Source organism: Barbus barbus (assembly GCF_936440315.1).
Source record: "Barbus barbus genome assembly, chromosome: 40".
NCBI classification, from domain to species: Eukaryota; Metazoa; Chordata; class Actinopteri; order Cypriniformes; family Cyprinidae; genus Barbus; species Barbus barbus.
The window spans coordinates 25,533,277-25,550,064 of NC_136718.1; the positions used below are offsets into that span (position 1 = coordinate 25,533,277).

Genomic DNA, 16,788 nt, shown 5'->3' on the forward strand with positions numbered 1-16,788 from the left:
GGGCCGTAACCACCTAATGAGGGGGACAATTAAAGGGTTACTCCACCCCAAAATGAACATTTTGACATTAATTACTCACCCTCATGTCGTTCCAAACCCGTAAGACCTCTGTTCATCTTTGGAATATAAATGAAGATATTTTTGATGCTTTCTGAGAGCTCTCTGACCCTCCTATAGACAGCAATGTAATTACCACGATCAGCGTCCAGAAACGTAGCAAGGAGATCGGTCAAATAATCCATGTGACATCAGGGGCTCATCGGTAATTTTACGAAGCTACGAGAATAGTTTTTGTACGCAAAGAAAACAAAAATAACGTCACCCTAGCACCATTTTGGAGAGTGTCCACTGAATGTAAACAGCATATGCTGTTCTGTGTCAGCCGCACCACATGGTTACGTTTTTTACATTTATTTACGCTTTGATTTGACCAGAACCAGCGTATCCGTGTGGTGCAGCTGACACAGAACAGTTTATGTTCAGTGGATACTCTCCAAAATGGTGCTACTGTGATGCGGAGGAGACATTGTTGAATAAAGTCGTTTTGTTTGTGTAAAAAAAAAGTGTTCTTGCTGCTTCGTAAAATTACGGATGAACCGCTGATGTCACATGGATTATTTGACCGATCTCCTTGCTACGTTTCTGGACGCTGATCATGTTAATTACATTGCTGTCTATGGAGTGTCAGAGAGCTCTCAGAATGCATCAAAAATAACTTAATTTGTGTTCCAAAGATGAACGGAGGTCTTACGGGTTTGGAACGACATGAGGGTGAGTAATTAAACAAAATGTTCATTTTGGGGTGTAGTAACTCAGTCCCCCACTAATTTCAAATTAACAAATTCTTAGGGTGACAAAAAGGTTTAAAAGTGAAGTTTTTAGGCCGCTCTGCCTCAGCGGTCTGACAGCGTTCATCAGTGTCACAATGATAGCCAATCAAATCAAAGTAGGCGGGGTTTTCTGTTCATCAAAGCTGAGCGTGAATTCTGGCGGGAAGCGTCAGTTTTACCGTTAAAAGAGAGCGAGGTAAAAAGTAGCGAAACATTTAAAATTTCACGAATATTTTGCGATTGAAATGTGAAGCTAACAACAATAATATCCAGTGATGCAAATCACACATAGCCGTTTTGAATTGAAAATGTGGTATCATTTATGTGATTCGCGTAGCTCCTAACTGAATGTGATGATGAGACGCGAAACGTTTTGCAGTAAAAATATTATTTGCAACCAGTTGGACCACCCCCTCGGTGACAGATGGGCCACATTTAGTTTTCTAGTACACTAGGTCCTGAAAAGTGTTCTGCTTTAATTCAGACCAGAGATTTGTGTTGTTTTAGTGTAAACTTAGCTTATCTGCCAGCAGAACACTACGTTCTTGACATCGCTTCGTTAAAAAGAATCCCAAACAAATGCAGATTGTTTGAAGGTCTGGGAAACTCGAGAGGCTTTGAGAAGTTTGCATGGTTTTTGTTTACAGTGTTTCAGAATCGACTTGATTTAGTTTCTCAAATATGTGGCTTGGACGTGGCATTGTGTGTAACTGCATTTTAACGAGACACAATTGGTGACTCCCGATGTCCACATACTTGCTGCACGTGGAGGGACAGGTGCATGCTGGGAAAATCGTCTTTAGACCAGTTTGGTTGTCGTCAATAGTGGTCTTTAAACTAGGGATGCACCGAGAGGAAAATTCTTGTCCAAAATGAAACTGGGCCAAAGGCCGAGTACTGAACATGGTTTTTCATGAGTTTTTCCCCATATATCTTGCCGTTTTTCACCATTGCACAAATTAAATAGCCAAAATGTGCTTTTTACTGTTTTGTCTTGCTTTTCAAAGAAAAAATCTATTACAAAACAATTTAAAAATATTTAGCACTGAACACTAGCAGACGTCAGGTCATACCAACAAAACACAATTTAACTTAAAATGTATGTTAGTAAAATAAAAATAAAAACATTTTTGGCCGTTTTTGAGAGCCCCCTTCTTGAATAATGCATGTGATTGGCTAAAGAGAAAAAAAGAATGAAGACTGAAAACTGAGCAGCAAATAAATCAGCATATTAGAATGATTTCTGAGAGGTCCTGTGACACTGAAGTAATGATGCTGAAAATACAGCTTTGATCACAGAAATCAATTACATTTACTGTATTTGAAATTATAATAACATATTACAGATCGCAGTTTAATATTCAACACTGTGTGAATATTATAATAAATGTATTAATAGAGCTGTTGTAATTATTATCATTAGTATTGTCTTTTTTTATTTTATAGAACAACAGTTCAATTATAATACTACCATTTATGAATGTAGATGGCGTTCTTGCTTTTTCTCAGCTTTTATTTTGGTGGAAACCCGCAGAAAGTTGCTTCTTTTTGTTGACAACAGAAAATGTATAAATGATTCTCATTATGAATTTGGGAAGATGTTTGTCGCACATATCGCATTGTCACATCCATGCCTTATAAAAAATTCATAAAAATGTTACTTGTTTGACGAGTAACAGTTTCATCGCTCTTTGAACCCTGGCTAACAAGCTGGTACAGTGCTGTCAGAATACAGTGCATGCAATTCGTGCGTGTGTTAGAAAACGTAACATTTTGCAGTTTATTTACTGATTGTTTAAGGCCATTTCGTGATTTCAATCATTATACTGTAACCAGTCTCTTGCTGTCAGTGCTTGTAAAGCTTGTAAATGTTTCCAGTGTTTGCTGCATTATAAAGAGTGCGTGCCTCTCACTATACACTGGTTGGTATTTGATCATGTCACCAAAATGTCATTGTTCAGTATAATTTATTCGGTCCTTTCGCTTATCAGATGGAGCTTTTTTTTTTTTTTTTGCTATTTCTGGCCCAATAATTTCGGTTCCGAACATTTGGTGCATCCCTACTTTTAACATTACTAACAAATCCTTCAACACATCCTGAATATTAAATATTAAACTAAATTAAATTCAAGTAAATGAGTTCTGAACGGTTGTTAGTGGGTTGCTAAGATGTAACGGAGGAGTTCTGAGCAGTTTTGTGTTAAAACTGCATAGCAACACATTAGCAGCCAATCAGAACTCATTTGCAGCTACATAACTACCAAACACCTTCAGCAACTACCTAGCAACACACTACTACCAACCATTCAGAACTCCTTAGCAACTGCCTAGCAACACACTAACAACCGATCGGAACTCCATAGCAACTCCCTATCAACCAAACACCTTAAGCACCTGCATAGCAACACACTAAAAACCATTCAGAACTCCTTAGCAACTGCCTAGCAACACACTAACAACCGATCGGAACTCCATAGCAACTCCCTATCAACCAAACACATTAAGCACCTGCATAGCAACACACTAAAAACCATTCAGAACTCCTTAGCAACTGCCTAGCAACACACTAACAACCGATCGGAACTCCATAGCAACTCCCTATCAACCAAACACCTTAAGCACCTGCATAGCAACACACTAAAAACCATTCAGAACTCATTAGCAACTGCCTAGCAACACACTAACAACCGATCGGAACTCCATAGCAACTCCCTATCAACCAAACACCTTAAGCACCTGCATAGCAACACACTAAAAACCATTCAGAACTCCTTAGCAACTGCCTAGCAACACACTAACAACCGATCGGAACTCCATAGCAACTCCCTATCAACCAAACACCTTAAGCACCTGCATAGCAGCACACTAAAAACCATTCAGAACTCCTTAGCAACTGCCTAGCAACACACTAACAACCGATCAGAACTCCATAGCAACACCCTATCAACCAAACACCTTAAGCACCTGCATAGCAACACACTAAAAACCATTCAGAACTCCTTAGCAACTGCATAGCAACACACTAACAACCGATCGGAACTCCATAGCAACTCCCTATCAACCAAATACCTTAAGCACCTGCATAGCAACACACTAAAAACCATTCAGAACTCCTTAGCAACTGCATAGCAACACACTAACAGCTATTCAAAACTCCTGGGGAACTGAATAGCAACACATTAACTGTTCAGAATTATTAAGCAGCTGCATTGTAACGCTCTGGCAACCACCCACAGTTACTTCAGTCTAGTTTTGTTGTTGTTGTTGTTTTTGTATCTGTTGTCTTTACAGTGCGTGGCTGTCATTCTAACAACATCCCATAATGATCTACTATCAGTGACGTGACCAAGAGTTTGCGTTCTTGCTCTTTGATTACACTGGAGAATATCGGTCATGGACTCGTCGTCTGTTGTTTGGCAATCAGCTCGTGTTCTTGCCCAATATGAGTACAGTCTGTGCAGCTGCTCCTCTTCATAAAGCAGCTATTGTCTGTTTGTTTTAGTTGTGATGTTCAGAACTAACCTATGATCATCTTCCTATACTAATAACCGCTGACTAACTGATCCACATTACAGCTTATATGCAATTTACATGCAATTGATCTAGTTTAGTTGCTTTTAAGTGACTTGAACTCTGAATATCCCTCACAAATTTGATGCCACAGATTATTTTTCCTTTAACCCTTGAAATGTTTTTCCTTTAACATAAAAAAAATGAAAGTATAAAAAAAGTTTAGGTTTACAGTTAAAAAGAACATTTTGTGTCAAATGAAAATTTTACTAAATATTTTGGAATTGCTATAAAAATCAAAGCTGCATATCAAACTATGATATTATGTTCCAAATTTTAAGTTGATATTACAAAAATTAAGGTTCCTGGGAGATTTTGTTTAGGAGCTATACCAAAAATACAGATTTTCTTAATGTATTTTTTTCTCACACATTTATCCATTTCTTTCACAATATTACTTCTATCACAAAACAACCACCAAATAAGGATCCTTAAGACTCCAGGCCTTTCCAAAGATGTGTGTTTTGTCAAAATGACACAAAGTTTAGATTATTTTGTCATATGACACTTGACACTGCCCACTAGTGGGAGGAGCCTGCTAAAAGGATTCACAGCACCATTTCTATGGTAATGCAATGTTCAAAATGGTTTTCACAGGATGAATTTTGAGTGTTTATGCTTTCAAATGATACATAATTTAGGATAATAGTAAAATTACGGTTGAACCACTCATGTCACATAAACTATTTTATCGATATCCTTACTATGTTTCTGGGCCTAGGAACATTTCAGTTGCATTTCATCAAAAATATCTTAATTTGTGTTCCAAAGATGAACGAAGGTCTTACAAGCCTGAAAAGCAATTAATGACAGAATTTTCATTTTTGGGTGAACTAACCCTTTAATGTCCATACTTTTTCTCTATAAACACAAATTTGTTACCAAAAAGCCAGCCTGTTGGATTAGAGCTGTTTATTTCAGTCATTTTAATTTGCATCAAATTTGGCAGGCCTGTAGTTGTTACAAGCATTTGTAAGTAATCTCATGTCACTGTGGAGTTGAATCCATGTGCTTTCTGTTCATGGATTTGAAGAAAACACCCTGGGACCATCTCAACCTGTCTCTCGAATGCTTTTCCACAGACACTAACGGTACTAACGCTTTATTTCCCCATCAAAGAGTGCTTTGTTTGAGCAGATAAACAGACATTTATGCCTCCTTGGACTCGCCGCTGACGCCTTCTCTGCACCGCGGGCTCATTTTCGTTAAGTTCTTCATTAGCGCTTATGTAAGCTGTCTGTGGCATGTCGTCATTGCTTATATCCAGCACCTGTGTGAGATGAGGTGTCTGTCATGGCTAGTTAAGCTCTCTAATAGTAACTATTCCCCATCCTATGCTTTTGGCAGTACACCTCACACACCCATTTACATCACTACATGAGTGTGTGCTATTCATCATTTTACATGTATTCTCTCCAGCATGTTCCTGAAGCAGCGGACACATGGATATTCAATTTCCCAAATCGTATGTCTTGTTGAAAAGAGGTGTGCTCTTATTTTAATTGTTCAGATGCACTATTTTGACCTGCTGGGCCATAAAACAGATGACAAAATCCCACAGATGCACATTAAAGAAGGGACCCGAGCCAAATCTAGATAACGGGGATTTGGACTAGTGATCAACACCCTAGTAACCTCCTAGCAACACACTAAAAACAACTCAAAACACCATAGCAACCACAAAACAATCCTTGGATAATATTGCCTCATGGCAGTAAGTTTTGCACTCATATTAATAGTTGACATTTTTCCTTTTTAGCAAACCGATGCTTTACAAGATATAAATTTGCTATTGGCTCACACTGATTTGGAAATATTTCAAGAGAGAGTCCACCAAAAATGAACATTCTGCTATGTTTTATTCACACTTATTTCGATCAAAACCTCATGTTTTCTGCAGAACATTGATATTTTGAAAATGTTTTGGCTATACATTGAAAGTCAGTGGGGTCCAATGTTTTTTGGACCTTAGCTTTCTTCAAAATGTCTTCTTTTGTGTTAGCAGGAGAACACATAATTAGTAAATTATGACATAATTTTCATTTTTGGGTGGACTGTCACTTTAAAATATAGCAGCAGCTCTGTATTTGGCCACTAGGAGTCATCAGTTAGATGACGGACAGGTACAACTTGAATGAGGAACACCACTGAAGAGGATCAGAAACCTCAGGACTGAAAAATGATGCATATTAACCCTCTCTTATGAACGGACCTTAAAACCCAATCTGTCAACACTTTGTTCCTGCTGAAAGACTTAAATGCACCAAAAAGTGCATGTAGGTTTGTTGAAGCTGTTTGTTTCATTCCTATCAGATGTCAAAATAATAAAAAAGCATACCAAATGGCTCTGCATCCATGATGCTTAGTGGAAAACCATTCAAATGACTTGACAGTTTTCATTTCATTTGACTATACCAGTGTTATCTGTGTTGTTCATTTGTGTCTATTTTAGAAGCTAAACTGCTGCTGGTTTTGTCTGCAGAGTCATACCGCAAGGAAACATCTGGATCGCTGTCCTACTCCTAAACCGCTTTTTCAACTTTTTTGCCTTAAAGGCCTCCGTGGTGTGATATAACTGTCCGTATGTGTTCCCATCATCCTTTGGGATGTCATAAAGCTGAACTTGCTCTAGGGCAGGATCTCTGTTCTTTCAGAAGTGGCATATTTTTAGCAGGATGGCCCAAACCGAACAAGCTGCTTCCAAATATTTTCCAACATCTGCCGACCATCAGCGCGTCTGCATTCCTCAGCTGGATTTCCTTCACCTGGATCAAACCTCACGGGAGATATATCATTGCAGCTGAAGTAGGGGTCAGAGACAGGGAAGATGGACAGATGCCCTGCAGATCTGGTCTTCATAATGCGTGATTGTGGAGCTAAAGGTCTACGATCGAAGATAAGATTGATATTCATTAAACCAATGTGCATGTGCTACAAGTAAACAGATCATTTGGTGAGAAGTTGTCTAACAAAACATTACGCCCCATAAAGACCTCCTGGTCTCCCCTGTGATTCCTGATGTTTTAGTTCTGTGCTTTATGCTCTGAAAACTCCTGTAAACATCGACTGGAGATCAGTTTGGAAAAGCACTCAAGATTCCGGGCACAGCTCCATGCTCTCTGCTATTGCTGGGTCTCTTAATTGTTTTCTTGAAGGAACTAAATGAACGAGCGGCTCAGGTTTTATTGTAGGAAGCAAGTCAAGTCTTATGGTTCCTCAGTAGCATTCCATTCAACAGAGAGAAGCGAGAGAGGGAGAGAAACTTCCAGAACTGCTGTTATATAACCAGCCCTCAATTCTGAAAGATTGTGTCTCATGACCTGTGCTTTTGGCACTGTTGTCAACATTCAAGAACGCAACACAAGGTGATTAGTTCATAAATAAATCTTTTATTTGTAACATAAAATTAGATCATAGATCATTTTTACACTTTATTCCAGTATGACATCGTTCAAATAAAAGAGCTACATTTGCGATAAATAATATTAATAACAATAATAAAACATTCATTCAACCTTTAAAGTCTGTTGTTAATCATTATGTGGAGTTGGATTTCTCTAGCTGCCAAACAATGAGGATGCATTCACCCGCATTAGGAGGGAGTGTTACGTGGACAAACTCAACCTTGACCAGGTTCATAGTCTGCCAGTTGTACGTTTTGCATGTGCATATCTACAATTGGGAATATACACACATACAAGTCTACAGTTTGGGTCATGTTTTGTATTTAGACATCAAGATATACATCAGGAATTATAATATTAACAACTGCATCTTTACATGTTTACAGGTTGCTCCATAACGAAGCTATAAAACGTAGCGCTCCATTGTGGAGCGAGCCTTTTCGAAACGCTGACGCGGCCTCAGCAAACAGTGCACTTCAAAGTCCCCGTAATGTAAGTCCGTAATTCCGTGGGAATCTAGTTACAACAGGAGATGGTAGTTGATTGGCCGGCGGACGGGCCCCCCAATTGCGTAGCTGGGCTGCCATTGGTCGTCGCTCCTGACGCGCTCCTGGTCACGCAAGGGTCGAGGCGGGATTCCCTGGCTGGCGCTCAGTCTCTGAACTTGTGGATGTCATTGAATAGTCTGTAGAAGGGGTAGGTGGCTTCGTTGCCATGGGCGCAGTTGTAGGTGCACTTGCAGGACTCGATCATCATGACGTTCTTGTTGAAGGTCTCGCCATCCTCGCAGTGGAACTTGACGCGGATGGTGCGGGTCTGCTGTGGGCTGCAGCAGCGGCCGTCCACGCAGGAGCCGCAGTACCTGGGGCGGTACTTCTTTAGGCTGGAGCATCCAGCGTATGTGTACTTCACTGGCTGCATGGACTTCTTGGTCCGGCTGCATTTCTTTCCCTTCTGTTGAGAGTACACAAGATAAGTCAGATGCATGGAAAATAAGTCAAATGCATGCAAATAGCATGATACAATGCGTTTGTTTTGGCAGGGATGTTGCATACCTTGAGGCTGGTGTATGGTGATTGGCTGCATAGACGAACTTCGCAGATCCTGGTCTCTTTAACCAACTTGCATTCGCTGTTGTTGTTGGTTATCCTGGTTGAGATTCCAGTGCCACAGGTCTTGGAGCATTGGGACCAGGGCGTGGTCTGCACGATGCACTTCTCAAACTGGCGGGATTCCGGCTGCGATCGGAATGCTGTGAACAAACAAAGCGCTATTTAAAACTCTGCTTGTATACAAATCACACATGCATGCTAAGCCAAAGAATCTTTCATCTTACCAGGCAAGGATTTGAGTCCGGCCTCCACGATGGAGATGAGCTCGTTCATTTTGGTGAGGTCGCTCTCGGTGTCGTCGACCGTAGGGTCATTGCCAAAACGCTTGTCGATGGATTCCTTAGTCTTCCCATCGTCGCAGACCCATTCCTCGCAGCACTGGCCTGGCACTTTGACCAGCCTGGGGTTGGCACAGCCCAACGTGGGCAGGGAGAGCTCTTGCGGGCAAAACGGAATGCAGCCTACTGCCCCGTCGATGCAAGTGCACTGGTGCTTGCAGTTGGGCTGGAAGCTCTCTCCATTCTGGTAGATCCTGCTGTTGTACTCGCATGGTCTGCCCTCGGATTTGGCTGTAAGAGAAAATGAAAGGTATATTTTAATCTAACTGTCCTCAGAGGTTTGTGCATTCCAAACATCCAACTTATTTTTCTTTTTTTCTTCCAAAAAGACTCCCCCTGCCCCCCTTCCAATCCACACATGCTTTCCATTCGGTGTCTTTTACAAAGTAATGAGAAACATACCTCGGCAGATGCCTCTGGTAGCCACATGGATGGCCCCGAAGTTGCACTCCAGCCCTTTGGTGTGGTCACACGGCTCTGTCTTACTGCAGTCTTCATTCAGCTGTCTGGCACACACTTTGCAGCAGCCGCAGCCGTCTGAGACCAGACTGACTCCAGGCGCGCATTTGGGAGGCTCTAGCGGGCATGAGCATGCTGGGCAGCTGGAGAACACCTGAGCAGAAAAACCAGGAGTCTTTAGTGACATTTATAACAAAGATAAAAGTAAATGTAGAAATTTAAGAAAAAGCCAGTGGAAATAAAACTCTGATCAAGCACCTAAGTGTCTGTTGTATAATACAGCGTTCAAACTGTGTGCCTTCAAAAACTAATCCTCCGGTGTAAACGCCCCCTAAATGATCAATAATCCATTCGTCCGGTAAATTCTGTATTCTAAGTCATCAAACACACCTTATATAAAAAGCATATGAGTAATAAAAGTAGCTTACCACATTAAAGTGCGCAATAAGGATGACGATAACAGCCCAAGCAAACATCTTCGCTTCTCTGTGTATTGTAGATTGTTGAATCAAACGAACAATTCCTCGGTTTAAGTCCTCGTTTGCGCGTTGCGCTGTCTCCCGCAGATGCGTCGCGTTCTCGGTTTGTTTTGGTGCGTCTGAAGGCGCAGAGCTCTGAGAGTGAAGACGCGCTCCGCTCCTCTTTTATACTGTAGTGGAGCCCTGACGTCAACATCGCTGAACTGTTTCGAAGCTATGCGAGGAATGTTTCTTGGCGCGTTTTCCATCCGAGCTAAGCACCACCCTGTCTAACTTTCTTTTTTTCTGTCTTAAATGAATTTTCCCCTCTCACTGAACACATTTTTTACTGTTTCCCCCCTCTATATTTCTCTCTCCCTGTCTCTGCTCTCCACGTTTCCTTTTTGCGTTTGCATAAAGTTAATACTTTAATTCTTGAAACCATAACTATTATTTATCTAGGCTATATAGAACGTTCTAATAACATATTCCAGCGTGGAAAGAAGCTTCTGCTATTTTTAGTATTTTGGAGTCAGGTAGATGCAGTTGTATTGATATTTTATAATTCCTGTTATGTTTTGTGGTTGAGGTTCGCTCCTTTCTAAACCATTGTATATGCTAAATATGCTTTAAATAAAACGTTAAAGGTTTATTTGATATGCTATGTGTACCTTGTAGCCTAAGTCTATAATAAGTGATGAATAATGATATTTTATATCGATCCTAATAGTTATTCCGAACGTGAAATTATATTCGCGTTCTTTTATTTAACGCGTTCTCACAATAAAGTAATTGTTAGAATCATATACTTGGGTTCGTTTAAGTATTATGTCAACGACATAATGCTTAATAACCATTTTGTTTTGGGTAACGTCATGTCAAAGATTAGCGCGATTACTCGGCATTGAAATATGTCGTGGCCCCCAGGGGTCTATTAATGGCGTTCATTCAGAGCGCGTCAATCATAAATTATTAAGCGCGCGTTCGCTTATCCAGATCAGATATGCGCTTTGGGGAATTTTATCCATTTTCTAACACTCAAACTTAGAGTTAGAACTGTTTGAAAAGCCTTTATGCCATCATTCACCTTAAAGCAGTATTATGTGCGCGTTTAGAGACGTTCTAAACTCAAACTTTACGGCTTCTATTTTTGGCTCGGCTCGCTCCTCTCTCTTGACTCAACAGCTCTAAGCGATTCCAGATGTGGAGCCTGATTCCAGACGTAACAATATTACCATATTTGGTCTGGGCAGTAGCCTGCATTATTAACATTTCTGCTGGAGTTATCCAACCACAAAGCATTCCTGACAGCTTAAAGGATCCCTAAATACGCTCTCCATAGAGGAAATTCCTCCAGCTAATTTAATATTCATGCAGTCTGTCCATCACATAGTGCAAGAAAAAATGCAACAGGCATCCAGTTTTCCATATGAGATGTTTAAAAAAAAGAAAAAAAGAGCACTGTTTTTGTCTGAGATTCCAAATAAGTGGCATTCCACTGAAATTCAGAGATTAGAAGTCCTTGGATACACACAAACCAAACTGACTGTGAGAGTAAGGGAATGTACAATATTGTCCTGACAGCACTGAATAGTTCTTTCCACAGACTCGCAGAGAGCAGAAGCGCCTGGACACTGAGATGTCCTGATGAAGAACGTTCGCCACATGGATTGAGGACTTTTGGAGATGTGTCATAGCTCAGGTTTGTTTTACCTTTACATCTTTATGGACCGTTTATTTGTAGCGACAGTATTCTTTAGCCTGGTTTGCATGTGTGCAATCAAACAAATCAGGGTGGCACTCGTATTTTCTTCTGGTCAGTCAGGTAAGTTGTGTATGAAGATGTTTCTGATCGGTTCAGTGAGATCCTGAGCTGTTCTGAAACCCTGTGGTTAATTTGGTTTCAGTTTATTTTTCCCATATTGCGACACTAGATGGTGATGCGCTGTACTGTGTCATTGATCTGTAGTCTATACCATGACTTGATTATGTGATTTTACTATAGTAAACATCAATAGCCAATAAATAATTTCATTTATTTATACTAATATTTGAATTAAGTCATTTTGAATTAGTAGTGCTGGAAAATTCAGTTTTAGAACTGGATAGAACTTGTGTTTTGGAACATGTTAGTTGGGTCTTTGGCTTGTAGACCATCCCGGACCATCTAAGCTGGTTTGTATTGAAAAAATGGTTGTGTTTTCCTTGTGAATGTCCAGGCAGAAACCAGTTAGGACGTTCCAAACGCTGCTAGCAGTTTAAGATGCATTGACTAACAGCTGATGATGTGTAAACCTGCCATATTTGTTCATGAACATGTATGTGTCTGAGCTAATCATCTGGGGTGTAGATGATGAAAAATGACATCATGATAATGCAGATTGGCTGATGGCACCACAAGAATGCAAGCGTTCCCAAACCCTTCGCCTGTGACTATCCTGAGCTGTGACAGCAAATAATTCTGCTCTGCCAGAATACATGGCTGCCATTAGTCAAAGATGCTTTTATAGCCAAATGGGTTTAAAACCCCAACTGCTTGGTTTACCAGTATCTAATCAGAATTTAGCGTTTAAGCTATCAGTTTTATTGCTATTGTTTTATCATTTAAATACCTTTGTTTGTTTTGAAATGATAAAATTGTTGTGCTGGAATGTTGTACTTGTAAATTATGCTCGTGACAAAAAATGACAAACCTACATGACAAAAAATGATTGACAGACAGAGACTGTTTCTGATTGGCTACTGAAAGCTGAGCTGCTTCCCTGATTTGTTTTCATTTTGTAGTGAGTTTGTTTCAGTGATATCCATTAGGTAGTCGTGAGTTTTTATGTGTAGCATTCTTTAAGTGTTCAAATACTGCTTTTGCCACTGCTAAGAAGTTCTGGGTGGTTACTAGGGCGTTGCTAGGGTGTTCTGGTGGTTGTTAGGCCATTGGTAGGGTGTTCTGGGTGGTGGCTAGACTGTTGATAGGGTGGACTGGGTTGTTACTAGGCTAGTGCTAGGCTAGGGAGTTCTGGCTGGTTACTAGGGCATTGCTAGGGTGTTCTGGGTGGTGGCTAGACTGTTGCTAGGGTGGACTGGGTTGTTTCTAGGCTAGTGCTAGGCTAGGGTGTTCTGGTAGTTATTAGGCAGTTTCTAGGGTGTTCTAGGTGGTTACTAGGCTGTTGCTAGGGTGGTCAGGGTGGTTAGTAGGCCATTACTAGGTGGTTGCTAAGGGGTTCTGAAAGCCTACAAAACTAACTGCTATGATGCTAAGGTGCTATGTTGGTTACTAGGCCATTGCTAGGGTGTTCTTGGTGGTTGCTAGACTGTTGCTAGGGTGGTCAGTGTGGTTACTATGCTGTTGCTTGGGTGTTCTGGGTGGTTACTAGGCAATTGCTATAGTGCTTTGGGTGGTTACTATGCCATTGCTAGGTGGTTGCTAACTGCTATGATGCTAGGGTGGTCTGGGTGGTTACTAGGCCATTGCTAGGGTGTTGTGTTCTAAGGCCATTGAAAATGTGGTTACTAGGTTGTTGCTAGGGTGGTTCCCAGGCCGTTACTAGGTGGTTGCTATGGGGTTCTGAAAGGCTGGAAAATTAACTGCTACTGTATGATGCTGTCCTGTAGAGTTTAGCTCCAACCCTAATCAAACACACCTGGGGCCTGTTTTATAAAAGACGCTAAGAAAAGAGGGGATTAAATTCCAAAGCCTGACTTGAAATAACCTAACAAATCATTCGGGACTAAAGTCATGCAAATATATCCATTTTGCTGTCAGGAGTGTGCGAGTCTTGCGCGCACTACACAGACGGAGCAGAATAGAATAATAGCGCAAGAATTCTGAATAAAATATACATTCTGCAAAAATGTTTGTTGTTGGACATTAAATGTGGAATTTTAATCCTACATATGAGTGTATTTTTATGATAGCAGTAACTATAAATCAAATGTAATCGGGCTAATACAGCCATATACTAGCTCAAATTAGTTAAATGTGTGTTCCTCTTATCAGTTAAAATGTAGTCTGATTTCTATTTTTATTTTCATTTTTAATTCCGTGATTTTAACTTTTGATTTCGTGTTTTTAATGCTTTAATACTTTAAAGAGCAATTTTAGATTGTAATGTTTTAATGATCTAATAACCATAAAAAGTATACATAGGTACATGTCATAAAATCAGAGAGAAAGGCTGCATGGCTAGAAACTGCTGATCAACTGAATGCACAAGTAGCAACTGTGTTAAAATGTTTTCACATATCTTAAAAAAGGTCATTAGCCTACATGTTGGGCACAATACATTAAATACAGTTGGTTGTAGCCTGTTTTTTATTGTATTTTCTGTATACTTTTATTTTTGGACTGATAATAAAGCCAACTGATTGTATGTGAGAGAGTCGTAGTAGAGGTAATATGGATGCGTTCCTATTGGTCAGAGTTAGAGGAGCTCAGCTTAGCCGGACAGTTAGCCTGCTCCTGACCAGGTTAGTTTCCCAGCATAAGTTGCCACAGTGACTGAGCTTGAGCTATGGTAATTTTGCTTTTGGAAACCAAATCAAGTGAAAATAAGTCAGAATTACTGAAATAAGTCTGGCTTATTTGGTAAACTAGTTTTATGAAACAGCCCCCAGGCCAAGCTAATCAAGGTCTTCAGAATTACTAGGGCTACAGGCAGGTGAGTTTTTTTCAGGGTTGGAGCTAAACTCTGCAGGACATCGGCACTCCAGGACCGACGTTGCCTACCCCTGTGCTAGGATGTTCCTCTACTATGATGATGCTAAATGGTTACTGGTTACTAAGGGCTTACATATTGGGGCCACTGCATGTTAAGTGGTATAAGTCTTTATTTTCTCAGTAGTAGTCAACATTCTGCTTTTCCCCGTGCGAGCGATCAAGGTCAGCTGAAGAGTCTCCCCTGGAGAGAGTGACTGTAGAAAATGAGCTCACGAAGCCTTGGCATCTGTTCCTGCACATGCCGTTCGGAAAGCGTTCTCCATGTCTCCTGACGAGAGGGGCGCGGGGCTTTTAGGAAACAGTGCTGTCATTGTGTTCAAGTGGAGTCACCCCTCATTTTTCTATTCTGGAATTACACATCCAGGAACCATTACAAGAGCGTTTTTCATTTGTGTCTGCCATGTTGTAATGGTAAACATAATATTTTCCACTGGGCTTCACTTTCTTCCAGGGCTTTGGCAGCAGCTATTGATTACGAGTGCATGACTCCTCCGATCCCACCCCCCTTAAAGGAGAGTTGGGCCGTGTCCATATTTCTTCATTATGTAAAGCTCTACAGATGAGCGGCAACTCTGCTTGTGCTTATTTTACCATAGGAAGTGGTGTGATTCATCCCATCCTGCCAGAGTAATATCAAAGAGAAGTTATCCAGGTATTCGGCCCTTGTTCGCTCAGTGGCTTTTCCTGTCATAGTTCACTGAGACTATGAAATGTTATTTCCTGTGAATGAACTGCTACTCAAATCACACAAATGCCACTGCGCCCTTTCTCCCGAGACTGTAATTTTTAATAGAAAAACTGCAAAAATAGGCCTGCCGTTTGTCAGTCATATGATTGCTTGATTTAGACTATTTAATTGCTAGTTGGCTATACGGCAATGGTTTGCTAAGGGGTTCTGAAAGCTATCTGATATGATGCTATGATGCACTGGGTGGTTACTAGGTCATTGCTAGGGGTCGCTAAGGGCTTCTGAAATCTTAAAACCATCTACTCTGATTCTAGGGTGTTCGGATGAGTTACTAGACCATTGCTAATGGGTGCAGAAATGATAAACCTATCTGCTATGGTGCTCTGATACACTGGGTGGTTACTAGGATGTTGCTAGGTGGTTGCTAAAGGGTTCAAAAATGCTACAAGTATCTATTCCTATGCTAGGATGTTCTGGTTGGTTACTAGACCATTGCTAGGTGTTGGCTAAGGGGTTCTGAAATGTTAAAATGATCTATTATGATGCTTTGATGTACTGGTTGCTTACTAGATCATTGCTAGGTGGTTGCTAAGGGGTTCTGAAATGCTAAATCTATCTTCTATGATGCTAGGTTGTTCTGTGTGATTACTAGGCTGTTGCTAAGGGGTTCAAAAATGCTAAAAGTATCTACTCCAATGCTAGGGTGTTCTGATTGGTTGCTAGATGGTTGGTAAGAGGCTCTAAAATGTTAAAACGATCTGCAATGATTCTCTGATGCACTGAGTGGTTACTAGACTGTTGCTATGTGGTTGCTAAGGAGTTCTGAATGGTTGTTAGGGTGTTGCTATGTGGTTGTCAGGGTGAAAGGCAGAAATTGTAAGTCTGGTTTTCAGAAAAGCATCTCCTGTCTTCAAGTAGATGTCATTTATTTATCCTAGTTAATAATAATGCTTAAGAATAAATCCCAATGAGTGGAATTTTCCCTTCATGCTGAAGTTTTACAGTCTACACAGCTGCTCCCGGATAAATATTTTAGCCATGACATGTGCTTCCTCCGACTGTACGGAGAAAGTGTTTATCCTGTGGGAGCTGATCTGTTTACAGTCTGGGATTCTGGAGCGTTTGATTTGTGTGATAAATACAAGAGAGAAGATGCTGAGATTCATTTCAGGATGAAGTAATGAATTCACATGCTCCAGTTAAACGTCCGTATGA

General features: G+C 40.6%; 2 protein-coding genes across 2 annotated transcripts in view; one reads left to right on the forward strand and one right to left on the reverse strand.

Annotated features, from left to right (window-relative positions):
* Nucleotides 1-7,767: 7,767 nt before the first annotated feature.
* LOC306859173 (CCN family member 1-like) lies at nucleotides 7,768-10,329 on the reverse strand. Its single transcript, XM_079400070.1, has 5 exons — nucleotides 10,142-10,329; nucleotides 9,657-9,867; nucleotides 9,141-9,485; nucleotides 8,860-9,056; nucleotides 7,768-8,758 (listed from the first exon to the last, which is right to left on the reverse strand). The coding sequence occupies exons 1-5, from the start codon at nucleotides 10,187-10,189 to the stop codon at nucleotides 8,456-8,458; spliced, it is 1,104 nt and encodes a 367-aa protein (XP_079256196.1). The 5' UTR covers nucleotides 10,190-10,329; the 3' UTR covers nucleotides 7,768-8,455.
* A 1,374-nt stretch (nucleotides 10,330-11,703) lies between these two features.
* The window catches only part of LOC306859702 (N(G),N(G)-dimethylarginine dimethylaminohydrolase 1-like), a 74,410-nt gene continuing 69,325 nt past the window's right edge, over nucleotides 11,704-16,788 (forward strand). The window contains exon 1 of the mRNA XM_079400898.1: nucleotides 11,704-11,873. The gene's annotated coding sequence lies outside the window, so the exon portion shown is untranslated. The remainder of the gene's footprint in view (nucleotides 11,874-16,788) is intronic.